The sequence below is a fragment of the Pelmatolapia mariae genome, linkage group LG13 (genome assembly GCF_036321145.2).
Source record: "Pelmatolapia mariae isolate MD_Pm_ZW linkage group LG13, Pm_UMD_F_2, whole genome shotgun sequence".
Classification (NCBI taxonomy): domain Eukaryota; kingdom Metazoa; phylum Chordata; class Actinopteri; order Cichliformes; family Cichlidae; genus Pelmatolapia; species Pelmatolapia mariae.
The window spans coordinates 18,550,064-18,563,466 of record NC_086238.1 but is presented as its reverse complement, the minus strand read 5'-3'; the positions used below and the strand labels follow the sequence as shown (position 1 = coordinate 18,563,466).

At 41.5% G+C, this 13,403-nt stretch overlaps 1 protein-coding gene across 2 annotated transcripts; it reads right to left on the bottom strand.

Moving 5' to 3' along the window:
• Nucleotides 1–733: 733 nt before the first annotated feature.
• On the bottom strand, nt 734–9,960 carry fam83ha (family with sequence similarity 83 member Ha). 2 transcript variants are annotated; one of them, XM_063491757.1, is made up of 6 exons: nt 9,646–9,960; nt 8,336–8,787; nt 8,058–8,222; nt 7,167–7,291; nt 1,948–7,030; nt 734–1,849 (listed from the first exon to the last, which is right to left on the bottom strand). In XM_063491757.1, the coding sequence occupies exons 2-6, from the start codon at nt 8,777–8,779 to the stop codon at nt 1,838–1,840; spliced, it is 5,829 nt and encodes a 1,942-aa protein (XP_063347827.1). In that variant the 5' UTR covers nt 8,780–8,787; nt 9,646–9,960; the 3' UTR covers nt 734–1,837. The 2 variants fall into 2 exon arrangements, with proteins under 2 accessions (XP_063347827.1, XP_065327946.1); XM_065471874.1 differs by lacking the exon at nt 734–1,849 and having other exon boundaries at nt 1,942–7,030.
• Nucleotides 9,961–13,403: the final 3,443 nt, after the last annotated feature.

The following is a 13,403-nucleotide window of genomic DNA, read 5'->3' as shown; positions in this document are numbered from 1 at the left end:
TTGCTGGAAATCTAAATTCAGGAGCTCGACACATCTCTCGCGAGCTTATTAAAATAATAGTAAATGTGTGACGACAAAATAACCCGATAAATTCATAAGAAAGAAAATTTCAAAGAGCAAAAGTCTCACATTAGAGAATAAACGTGTTAGAAGAAACAGACAATATTAAAAATAAAATAAAGGTTTCTCCTAAACTTGTTCTCCCATTACATTTTCCTGTGATCCTTAAAGTTTTCATAGATGTCATAAATGGCCTGAAGATGGTGCTAGTGTAAAGGCTGTGATCTGTGTAGTGAGCCAAAGCCAATATGCAGTATGTCGCAATCACTGTGTTAAAGCTACTAAATCTGTGTAGGTTCAGAAGAGAAATCTGTTATATAAAATATAATGTATGGGTTCTTTTTGAATATTTTAATTCAAATTAAGTTTTCAAGTTATGTACGAACATGTTACATATGAAACATTTATATAACAAATTATATAGGTAAATATTTAAAAACCTCTTGCAATTAAGGATTTAAATAATTTATTTAATTCTGGTTTTATTTTTATTTTAGATGGCATGTGTAATTTTGTGGAAATAGTGTCATAGTACCTATAATTTACTTTTAAAGCAGTACCTGAGTTTCTTTCTGTGTTATATCAAACATGAATTTAATGAATTGCACCTCAGACATGGGAGAAAAACAACAACAAAAACAAACAAGCCTCGATATATTTAAGAAGTTTTATTTACAAACAGCAAAAGGTGATGAAGACAGGTATGATACTGTAAATCTGTGAGAACTCACTTTCACTGCTCAGCTCTACATACTCATACATACATATGTAAACTCTTCACAGCTTCAAGATCAGTTTCAACAGACACGTAGAACAAGTACTGATTTAAAAACTGCAGGGTACAGAAAAGTTTAAAAGACAAATAAAAGGTTGGTTTCAGCAGATTATAAAATACAACCCCATACTGTCAGATAGTTTTGGCTTTCCACGGGCAAAGTAAACACTTAAAAAAGCTTCATATGCTGGATTTTGGGGTTTGTTCCCCAAAATGTGTAAATGAAAAAGCGTTGAATGGTGTATATAAACAAGACCTTGAAGTAAACCTGATGCACCGTTGAATATTCATCATTAACCTTAATCTGCTTTCAACAGTTGAAAACAAAAATGACACAGTGTTACACGTCGAGGTCTGAGTCCATCGTGTGCATTTCCTTGCTTTCGGTTGCATGTTTAAGGATGAAAAACGCTACAGTTTATTTACGCCAGCATGATCCACAGATCCACTTACTTCCAAATATATGTAATTGTCATCTTTTTAAGATGAAGGTGAACCATTATAATACAAACTATAGTATATTACAGCTTTACAAAATCTGACCACTGTAGATTATCAGTTCTCTAACATCTCGTCATAAAACTAGCTGACCCTGCTGTCAGTGTTGTAAAAAATACGGCAATAAGGCCTCTTCACAGAAACTTGGTTTGACACATTGCACGTTACCCTGCAGTCAGTAAAAACATGTTCGATCCTGCACACATGCTCTCAGTTCATACTGGGAGCAACTTGATGATTCAGCCACAGTAAGAAGCTCGTTGTTGAACACGTCACACGTAATTGGGACAACGGCTTTGCAATAACTTGCATATTGTCTAAATTCACGCTTCAGTACACGTTCCCTGACTCTTCTGTGCATGATAAGCCTTGTTCTCCATACAACCCAGAAGAGAAATCCCATTTCCAATAAATATCTTTGCCAGCTTTTTATTTATTTCATTTCACTTCCTTCTACACATCCTGTATCCACCTTTTAATATCTCATCTTTCATTGGATCCCATTTAAGTTGTCATCTGTGATAGTAGAGACAAAAAAAATAGATTCACCACAAGGGCAATTAAATATATATTAATACTTCTAATAGCAAACAATATTGGTAAGACATTCATACCTCAAATCGACTGTAAACCTTCCTCTCCTTTCTCATATTCTGGATCCTCTCCAGCAGCTTTTCTCGCTCCTGAGGTGATTTTTGCCCTTTGTTTAGTTTATCGAGTCCTCGTTCTTTCTCCCTTTTAGCATTTTTGTCAGCTTTGTCTTCTTTCTCGTCATCGGTAACGGGAGACTCTTTGGTAGCCTCATTCCTGCTTTGGCTATTAGCGGAAATCTGCTCCAGGAGCAGCTTGGTATCGTCTCTGAGGTTGCTGCTCGAGAGCACGTTGGCTGTGGATGAGTGGTAGCGAGACTGGCTCGATTTGGGCTGCTTGGATGTGATCTCTGCTGATTCAGAAAAGTTACTTTGCTGTATTTGGTCATTGGTTTTCTCACTGCCAACAGACTCTTTGGCACTGCTTTCCTTTGTACCCTGGATATGATCTGAGTTTCTCCTGCCTGTGTCCAGTTGCTCAGGCTCTGTTTTACTATTTTCAGCAGGCACAGGTGGCTCTGAGGTAGGCTCATTTGTGCTAGAGGGAGTTTTGGGGGCTTTATCCGATTCTGATGGAGTCTGGTTGGAAAGGGAATTTGTATCAGCGAGAGTGTGCAATGCAGACATGTTGGTTTCTGCTTTTTTAGCTTCAGGGGGCAAAACTAATTCAACTGACTCAGATAAAGGAGAGGAACGTGATCCTGTTTCAGCAGGGGTTGGTGCCTCAGCTCCTGTAAAGTTGAGGTCAGAGGGAGGGGTTGCTTGTATCTGTGCGTCTTGAGGAGATGCAGTTGTTTCTGACTGCGAAGCATTAAGAGTAGAGTCTGTAATGACAGTGGAGCTTGCTTCTGATGGCAAATGCTCGGCTGGAGTGTCCGTGGGTGTGGGTACAGTAATAGTGGGCTCTTTTATCTCAGGTAAACCTGGCTCAGGTGGAGAAGGGCTACTAGGTATGATATCACCTTTGACATGTTGTGAAGATTTAGGAACCACAGAATCCTCTGCAACAGCCTTTTGAACTGAGCAAATTTCTGATTCAGAAACTTCTTTTTCTGTCTCAGTAACACCTTCCTCTGATTCAGAAACAGTCTTTGCAGACTCAGAAATATCCTTTTCTGATTCTGTTTTTTCAGAAATGGCCTTTTCTGTTTCAGATACACCTATCTCTGATTCAGAAACAGCTCCCTCTGACTTTTCTCGTTCAGAAACTATGTTTTCTGATTCAGAAATATCGTTTTCTGTTTTTAATGTTTCAGAAATGGCTTTTTCTGATTCAGAAACACCGATTTCTGATTGAGAAACTTCTTTTTCTGTCTCAGTAACACCTTCCTCTGATTCAGAAACAGTCTTTGCAGATTCAGAAATATCCTTTTCTGATTCGGGTTTTTCAGAAATGGCCTTTTCTGTTTCAGATACACCTATCTCTGATTCAGAAACAACTCTCTCTGACTTTTCTGGTTCAGAAACAATGTTTTCTGACCCAGAAACACGTCTTTCTACTTGAGAAAGGCATGTTTCTGGTTCACAAATATCGTTTTCTGATTTTGATGTTTCAGAAATTGATTTTTGTGATTCAGAAACACCTTTCTCTGAATCTAAAGTATCCCTTTCTGGGTCTGATGTCTCAGAAACGGCCTTTTCTGTTTCAAGAACAGCTGTCTCTGATTCAGACGTGCCTATTTCCGATTTAGAGATATCTTTTTCTGGTTCAGAAATGCTCTTTTCAGAGTCAAAAATATCTTTTACTGATTCTTGTTTTTCAGAAATTGCATTTTCTGTTTCAGATAGAGCTCCCTCAGATTTTTCTGGTTCAGAAACACACTTTTCTCCTTGAGAAAGGTTCTTTTCTGATTCAGAGATATCGTTTTCTGATTTTGATGTTTCAAAAAGGTCTTTTTCTGATTCAGAAACACTTTTCTCTGATTCCAAAGTACCCTTTTCTGGGTCTGATGTCGCAGAAATGGCCTTTTCTGTTTCAGAAATAGCTGTTTCAAACACGACTTTCTCTAATTCAGATACACGTTTGTCTGATTCAGGCATGCCTATTTCTGTTTCAGAGGCATCTTTTTCTGGTTCAGAAACCTGTGTTTCTGATTCAGTCAAGCTCTTCTCTGCTTCAGAATGATCTTTTTCTCTTTTACAATTGGCTTTCTCTGATTCAGAAATATCTTTTTCTGCCCTTTCTGTGGAAGTTGCAGCACCAGAAACGCTTGTGGTGGACTGTAACGAGGATGAGCTTGGCTCAGCACCACTAACAAACACCTCAGGAGAAACACCAGATTCCATATGTACAGAGTCAGTTGCTGAAGGAGTCTGGGATGACGGCAACTTGGAAGAGGAATCTAGAGGAGTTTGGTTACTCATATCTTTAGACTTAGAATCTTCTGCTAATCCTTTTGGCGAGGAGCTCATAGAGTCATGTGCCTCTGTTTTATCATCATTTGAAGCTAATATGCCAGAAGCAGGGTGTGAGCTGGAATCTTCTGAAAGTCTGTTCTCTTCAGTGGTGGAAAGAGAAGGTGTACTGGACGATAAAGAAACTGGACTTTTCTGTGAACCAGAATCTAGCAGATTATTCTCAGAGGAGGATCTCTGCATTGATGGGTCAGAGGCGTCAACTGTTGATGTTACTGCAGGAGGGGAGATGCTGGTTGATAACTGAGTCAATTCAGGATTTTGAGTGTGAGAAGCCAGCGCAGAAAGTCCATCATCAGAATTGGCACAGACTGATTTAGACTCCTTTGAGGTAGAATCCGGGCTTGGGCTTTCCTTTTTATCAGTACTTTGTGTAAGTGAAGAAGCATTAGTGGGAGCAGGATTTGTGGGTGGATGACTGGGGCTGCTCTTGTCATCAGCAGGATCTGACAGCATGGGTTCTTGTGGTGATTTGTTCAGAGGTAACTCTGAGGAAGCAGGAAGAAGATCTGCTGACTGACTGTTGTCCAGTTTTGTTGTGCCTAAATCTTCTGCTACTTTATTTTGTTCTTTAGAGCTCTGGGAGGTATTGGAGTGATTTTCGATCTGACTGTCCTGCTGGTTAATGTTTTCACTGGCTTCTAAAGACACACTAGCTGACTGACTTGACTGACCGTCTGCAGTAGCACTCTTTTCCCCCTCAGTTTTGGAAGCCATGTCTTCTGAGGGTTCTCTTGGTTCAGGTCCCTCCTTTTTGACACCACTGTTGACTTTTAGTTCAGTTTCTGGTTTCACCGGATCTTTTCCTTTGCCCTTTGCAGCTTTTGCGGCTGCTTCAGCTTTGCGTTTTGCTGCCAACTCTTTGAAAAACATTAATCTTACATCAGGATCATTCATATCTGCGTATGGTAGAAGGGTGGCTAAAGGTTTAGGTGGTTGTACCGGCTGATTGGTTTTAGGTAGCTCAGCTTCAGAAAGCTTGGATCGAGGCATGGACGGTGAAAGATTAGGCTGCTCTACATGGGGTACTTTTGCTGACTCTGTTTCCTCATGCTTTTCTGAAACGTCTTTTGAATCTTCTTGCTTTGATGAATTTTTATCATCTCCTTTAGTGCTTTCCTTGTCTGGTTTTGATGTTTCTGTGGATGTCTTTAGGTACCGAGTCCATTCGTAAGGTTCTCTAGCAGCAGTTCTCCTTTGTCCCAGAACTTGAGAAACAAAGGGTAGTTTTATCTTTTCAGATTCAGTTTTGTCACTGTCTTCAGTGTCTCCGTCCTTTTGCTCAGGAGGGGTAGTTTGACTATCCTGAGGAGCTGGCTGATCCAGAGAGCTGAATATCAGAGAGGACCTTAACCTGGAGCACCTGTTCATTCCACTAGCATTTAGTTTCCTTCGGAAAGAATCGGACCGCAGAAGAACAGAAGTCTTTGGCTCATTTTGTTCTGCCTCCTCTGTCCTCTTTTCCCCCTCGTTTGTGGTTTGTGACTCTGATGTTGATGGTGTTGTTTTGGTTTCTTCTGCCACTGCAGGAGGTTCATCGGTCAATACCTTAGGCTGTTCTCTGGCTGTTGTTTTGGCATAATTTGGTATCTGACTCACCCTGGATATAACAGGAACTTTGAACTCTCTGACATTTGGGATTTTAGGAACTGACAAATCAACCCCTGGTGCTGTTTTCTGCATGGTGTTACGGGGCTCTTCAAAAGGATCTGGGGCCTGAGGTGGTTCCACTGGCAGGCCTTCATCTCCTGAATTATCATATGCACTAAGGTATGAGTTAATCCTCCAGTTTCGCAGCCCCTTTTTAACCATGGGATCCTTGCGATCACTGTTAGACTCCTGAAGAAACGGCCTCTGATCAGCGTGGCTGGAGGGTGTGGGAGAGGTTTGGCACGTATATGGATGGCCTAAACTCAGTCTTCTAGGTTGAGACGAACTAAAATCTGCTGCAGGCAGCATTTTCTCTGAGCTCTGATCATAGTCTTTGGTAGATGACAAGTAGTTAAAAACAGGGTCAAAATCAGGGGGTTGCATCTCTTGTGGTAAAGCAGATTCAGAGTATTGATCTCTTGAAAGATAACCTTGGCTCCAGAACTTGTCATAGCTGTAATCTGCTTCTGGTCCTGGTGCTGGTCCTAGATAAGGTTGCTGGCCCCTGTAAAAATGCCTCCCCTGGGACTCAGGTTCTGGCATTCCCTGAGGTTGCAGGAATGGATAAGGATATCTTCCTTGAACACCTTCAGCAAAGCCAGGATGTTTAAAGGGTCGATTTTCCATCGGTGGAATCCTGACATGTCCCTGATCAAATGATGGGTCCATGTGTGGTTGCTGGGAAGGAAACCTATTGTACAAATCTGCAGGTCCACGCAGGGGTTCCTTAGTCTTAAAGGGCATCCTTCTCCAATCATCATCCATTCGCTCATCACAGGACTGTCTGGCCCATTCATCTGGTTGACTAGAATCAGCTGCTGGCAGAGTTCTCATAGGCTCCCTGTACAGTGATAGCCTGTCACTGGCGTATTCCCTCTTTTGTAATGGATTTATGTCTTTCACTGGAGGAGCCACATCTTCAACAATCAGCGGCTGGGAATGAGCATACAGGATCCGAAACTCTTCATCAAAGGTAGTCACGAGCTGTCCGAAGAACAGGTGTGCCATGCAGCGGTGTAGTTTCTCAAAAGACCACATGAAGCTGGACATGACATAAGATAAGCGCAATTTAATACAAGCATCATTAAAACGTTCAATAAACTGTTGCAAACACAACACATTTATTAGGAAACAATCCTGGTGTAGTAGGATTCTGCAGTAGTTTTAAACAGCCTCACCTGTAATTTCCACTCAGCACAGCCCTGCAGTCAGTCAACAAGAAGCGATCCATCATCTGACCTTTGAAGGATTTGCCTGAGCGGCACTTATACGAGCTGCCAGACACTGTTCTCACTCGTAAAAACTGCAAGGCACAAGGAATCACCTTAAGATTTAGAAAACCTACAAATTTATGAAGCACATCTAGCAATGTTTTCAATTGCATAAATCCAAGATAGGTGGCAGCATTGCATTAGCACTGCTTCTTCTGAGATCACGTCACAGAAAAGGAGAAAAAGATTGCATACGTAGTTCACTTTTGCAGTACTATACTGGTCATGTGGTTTTTTTAAACATCACTAAATGAGTCAGTCTCCATCTACTCAACATATCAGGCTCAGATGTATTAATACTGGCATTTTATTTATTTTACACAATAGCATAAAATGCACCTCTAAGAATTTTTCCCATGCCACTGGAGACTTGAGAGAGTCATCTTTTACCAATTGCTTAGCTTTTGTTGAACAATATAGCTTACTGTGAAAAGACCACTGGGAGATAAAGCTGGTGATATTCTAAATTTTGTAATACTGTCAACAAATCCCATGAATAGGTAAAACAACCATGGGTTATCTCTCAGTGCTTTCCAAATACCCCCTCCTCTGTGGCCTGTAGTGCCAAATCCATTCATTCCAAATGAAGACAAAACAGCCTTCAAAACGCATAACAAAAATAGATTTCAACCATTTAATCAGTTAAAGCAGACATAAACAGCACATTTGTTAAGGACTACTTTGAGCCACAGATCATGTATATTGTATATGAAGTAAAAGGGCAGACATAAAGTATAAATGGGAGTGGAATTTAAACATGTAAGAAGACAAAATGCATTGCAAAGAATACTTAATCACCTGAATGCTCTGCAGGTTTACTCTGCAGTTGGATACCATGCTCACAAAGTGATGTGCATTCAGCTCGTCTAGAAGGATGTAGACAGCAACGTTTCTCATGGCAGCGTTAAGGACATCCGCAAAAATGTCAACATCGGTAAACATATCCATCGCTATGGCAATGACCTGAGGAAATGAAAGAAAACAAAGCGACCAAAGCGAAAACAAAACCGTCATGAGTACGACTTCAGTCGAAAAAAGAACAATGGTGATTAATGTGAAGGAAACCACAGGCCAACCTGTTGAGCGTTTTTGATGAGTCGCCGGGCCTGCTCCTTGATACTTGGCATGTCTGGCTCAGGGGGGTTGACCAGAGTGGTAACCTCTGTGGGCACACTGAAGAGTTGTAAGTGGGGCCAGCCAAGGTCCAAATCTGGGACGTCCTGGTCGCTGTGAATTGGCCAGTAAGTGTCTGAGGATCCATCTCCCCCGCTCTCCAGAAAAAGCTGTTCAGGGTGTCCGATCAGCTGGGGACCCTGAACAGAGCCCAGAATGTGCTGAATCTCAGGTGTGGACAGAAAGTCCACCACATCCGCCTTTTGGAGGAACTCATAGTACCCCTCCAAATCCCCCTCGACCAGAGCGTCAATAGCCAAGCGGTACTCTTCCCGGTAGTGAGGAGGGAGGTAGTTGGGGTCCAGGGGGTTATCCCCAGCAGAGGAACACTGAGAGCGACGCGCCATACTGTGGTCTTAGGAGAGGACAAAGGGCAAAAAGAGACGTAACTTGTAAATGTTTTTGAACCAAATTTGGGTTCAGCTGTAATCAGATACACTCACACAACCCACAGATGTGTAATTTGCTGCTTCTTGTTGTCATGCGAGATAGTACATGTTGTTATCTTTAGATCTTATTCAATTTGACAAAAAAAAACCCTACCCAAGATGATAAAGACTCTAACAAATGAAAAGTAACAGAAGCATTTATTCTAGTGTTTGTGTGGCATATTTACACTGTCTGGGTCCATATTACAACAGTGGTGGAGTTCACTTTCTTGAAAATCAACTAGCTGTAGCCAAGTTGAGATATCTATCTATCAATATACTGTGACAAACCCAGCTCTGCAATCAAAAAATAAAAATAAACAGACGTCAGTGGATACTTCTCAGAGATATTGCAGCATCTGCTACAGTTTCATTGGACCGGTGAAAGCACAATGAGGGAAGACGGAATCTAACCACAGGATAGATGGTTAGGGTGTGGCCCCTCCCTCTGGCCAAACACCCTCGACTCCATTTGAACTTTTATGTAAAGCCAGAAATCTCACATAAACAAGAAAAGAAACACCAGGAGTAAAGAGTAAAGCTCAAAGTCCTGGAGCAGTCGTTAAAGGATAACGAGCTCTAAGTAAATAAGTTAAAGATAAAATGGCTGTGTGTTGCCGCTACGCTAGTGAGCCTGACAAAACTTTTCCCCCCACCGAGTCAGAAAACTTAACCGGAACTGGGTCAGTCTGTAGCCGCATGTTGGATCCAGCTGGCCCAAACACCGCAGAGGCTAACAGCAAAGAGGCACACAGCCCCCCACAGTTACCGTCTGCTGAGCCTACCTCATTGGTCACCCGTCAAGCTCTCCGTCGGTTAAACTTCACAGCAGTCATGTTGCTTTCTTCACCGTGTTGTTGTTCACAGCTGTACCGAGCTTCCAAGTCCAGGTGTGACCTGCCGAAAGTTTCCTCTTACACTGCCTTTTCCCCTGTCACCCAGCTAAACCAGTTTGCTGTCATGCTTGAGGCATGTTGGCGAGAATGTCTGAGACGCATCGACCGGAGGAAAAAAGTAATGTCGACAGACCTCGCCCCGCCTCATCGGCTGCAGCAGCTCCGCAGTTTGTTCACTTCTGCTCAGCTCTCAGTGTCCGTGGCTGTCCTGAGCCAGCTGAACTCTGCACAGCTGTTATCATCTCACTCCTGACACTCACTCGCTACTACTGCTGTAAACTGGAGCCGAACTTTGTGGCTAATTTTTTCAGGTAATGCGTTGCTAGTTCATAAAGTCCCTGCGTTTATCGCTCATATTTCTCCCCCGCCCCCACCTAACACTGTTCTGAATCATTAGTTATTATCAGTTAATACGTTTTCGTGTGATTGTGCTGGCAGATATTGTTACCCGGTTATAAAGGCCAAGGATAAACCCAGTGTAAATTAATTATCAACAGGTTATAGCAGTTTGAGATGGCTGTTGTTACCAGGGACGGAGCTAAAGGCACCCCCCCCCCCCCCCCCCCCAAAAAAAACCCCAACCAAACAACCAAACAAACAAAAAGAAAGACAAAAATGACATAAAGGGTGGATGAGGAGATTTAATTCCATCTATAAAATGTTGAATAACATTACACGTAATAAAAGCTATTAGCTTTAATTGTAGGGAGAAAAAAAGACATCATAAAGCCACGTACACTCTGGAAGCAATTCGCACTGACATGGCAACAAGAGACCATAAAATTTGAATCAATTCAAGCGACTTCAAACAAATAGAGGTGAAAAAAATGCAGGCTGGGCAAAGTGAGTGGGATCTGGGATAAACTCAACATTCAGGCGAGTGACTGTAGCTACTAATGAGGAGTGAAGAACATAGACTGAGATATGACCTGGTAGTAAATAGAAGGTCATCTAGGCAACTGGAGCCTGGAAGTGACCATTTCAACACGATGTGCTAGATGTATTGGTCTACTGCCTATCATTCCCTAAAGCTGCATCCGCGCTGCAAGCGATTTGCTTTGAAGTCGACGGCTGGTTCGTTGCATACGTTCCAGGCTCTGGTCTAAGGCCTTCTAAGGCAATATATCAATTAACAGTATCCAGCGCTCTTATTGATAATTGCTTCAATTGCTTGCCTGGAAATTGATAAAAGTTTATTTCAGGTCCCGCCCACTTTGCATAGCAGTTAGTTAGTTAGTTGCTTGTAGTCACTGAATGTCGTTCACTTTCTATGGCATCTGGTTGCCACATCACTGTGATTTACTTCAAGGGTGGGTCCTATACTTTGCAAACTGCAATCAAACAATGTATAAGTACCGTTGTATCCAGACTGCATTTTTTTAACTACGTTACTTTGCAGTTAAATCTTGTGCTTCAGAGTAGCCTCTGACTTGTTCCATAGCAGCCATGTAGGCAGAAAGGTCTGTGCACATTGAAATCATTATAAGTCAGTGAATTTTCAATCAGTTTTCGGGTGCTTTTGTTTGATATTTGTTTTTTCTTTCTGATAGAATTTTCAGATTTCACATGTTGTACCGCTCTCCCGACCTTTGGATTCATAAGTCAATAATATCTGTTACTGCTGATTTTCTGCTTAGTTTTGTATAATTTGACATACCTCACCATTTTCTCCTAGTTTTCCTGGCTTTTTGACAGCCACCTTTTGACTGAGACTTTATCTGATGAGGCTTTGGTCAATAGTAGATAGATCAGCTAAAGGGTGAGATGGATCTCTCGGGAATCAAAATATAAAGAAATTTTTGGACACTTTGCAAAGTACTGTAGAAATAAAATGAGAAGAACATACCATCAGTGACATTGGTTTAGTCCTTTTTTGGCAAATGAATTACACTTAAGGAAATGTTTGTGGTTTAGGTTTAGGATTAATGTTTACCTATTTAATTGACCAGTTTTTAATATTTTCTTTCATTCACATAAAATCAGGGTGGCCATTAAGGGTCCATGTCTTACTTTTTCTCATGGTGCACTAGCTGATAAAGCCATCCCTGCTTATAAATATGTTAAAAATGGGAACTAATGGGACTTCAGATTCAGCGGTACCTAATTATAGGCCTATTCATTAAAAAAATCATACCTAATCATATCTACTTTGATGATATAAGCTGAATAAAAATGAACAACTACCGGTAATTTTAAAGCTGTTAAGAGGTTTCACTGGAAAAATGCTGAGACACAGCAAAGGAATAAAACTAATTAATACAGGAATGAAACCTATCCTCTCTGAACAATGTAAACAGTCACTAGAATTCCATTCAAGCCTGGATTCTATAGAAAAGACTTCCTAATAGGTTAACCTCAAACTTCTTACTATGATGAGCATATTAACAAACAATAGAAACACTGGGCGAGGATGATCATTACAAAGAGTGCCGCCCTACCAGCCCTTGTTGAAGGTGTAGCCTCAAGTGTGCAAAAAAAGAGAGGCTACACCCTCAACATGATCCCATCATTCATTCTTTTTTTCTTCTTCTCATGCTTCATTAACGATTTCTTTTGTTGCATTCACTATACACTGAAATTATATTGTCCTTTCTTTGTTGTTTACTAAGGGTTCTCATGAGGAAATGTAGCCTAAAAGTTGGAGGAAGGACATCTGGGTTTCCAAGACAGGATTTTGCAACCCGTGTTTTGTTAAACCTTGAAAGGAGAGAGATAGAGAGGCTAAAATTCAGTGATTTTTCTTTAAGGGCCGCTCCAACTTCAGACCTAAAATAGCCATGTCAGCGTGAATGCTGATGTAACCAATCCAAAGGAAGTGAGACAACATAGCAGCTCAAGTAAAGACTTGAAGACAATCCTTCATTGTTCGCTTTAGGCACCACCCAAGGCACACAGAGGAGCAGTTGGAATAGAGACATAAAAAGTCATGTTCTCTTGGTTCATAGATAGTTGCTACACTACATACCATTGGGTAGTATTCACAGTGGCAGTCCTTTAACCCATGTAGCTCTCAATAAAAATACACAACTCATGTCTTGCCTTTTGGTTTTGTGACTGACAGCAATGATTATGAAACATGAACTCGGACACACAGTGACTCAGAGCTGAAGTCCTCCCCCTTCGTAAAACACCAGCAGGAATGTGTGAATCAAACTCAGTGTGAACTGTTTTGATTTATGTGATACCACAACTTCAGCTCAAATGTACAACTGTTATTGTCAAAAGGGGACAAGGAAGGCATATCACTGGAGGAAGACTATCCTGCACCGCAGATCTGATTACCGCGTCCTTGCAGAGACCTCGTAGACTAAGCAGGGTTGGTTTAAAGTGTTGAGTGATACAGTTCACACTCATTCTGCATGATGCACACACTTTGATAACACTGCTAAACAAACAGAGGAGTGCAAGGCGTGAACAACACCACCTTCCCAGACTCCCACACTCTTGGACTGTGCCCCACCAGTACAAACTCTGTTATGAAGAATATAAACCTTGGATTTAATTGACAACCTGCACAGATTCAACAGCTGCCAACCTTAGAGAATTCAGCACCCATCCTGCGGTGAAAACAAAACCGAGGAGGTCTCATGAAGAGCTGGAAAGTACACGGCACATAGTTTGTAGGCCATACCTTTTTAATGACATTG

Bases quoted from the DNA above. Each gene is read 5' to 3' on its own strand.
- fam83ha (XM_063491757.1), bottom strand. From the start codon at position 8,779: ATGGCGCGTCGCTCTCAGTGTTCCTCTGCTGGGGATAACCCCCTGGAC. The intron at 7,292-8,057 runs GTGATTAAGTAT...TGTGCCTTGCAG, and splicing joins TAAACCTGCAGAGCATTCAG to TTTTTACGAGTGAGAACAGT. The intron at 7,031-7,166 runs GTGAGGCTGTTT...TGTCATGTCCAG, and splicing joins GTGCTGAGTGGAAATTACAG to CTTCATGTGGTCTTTTGAGA.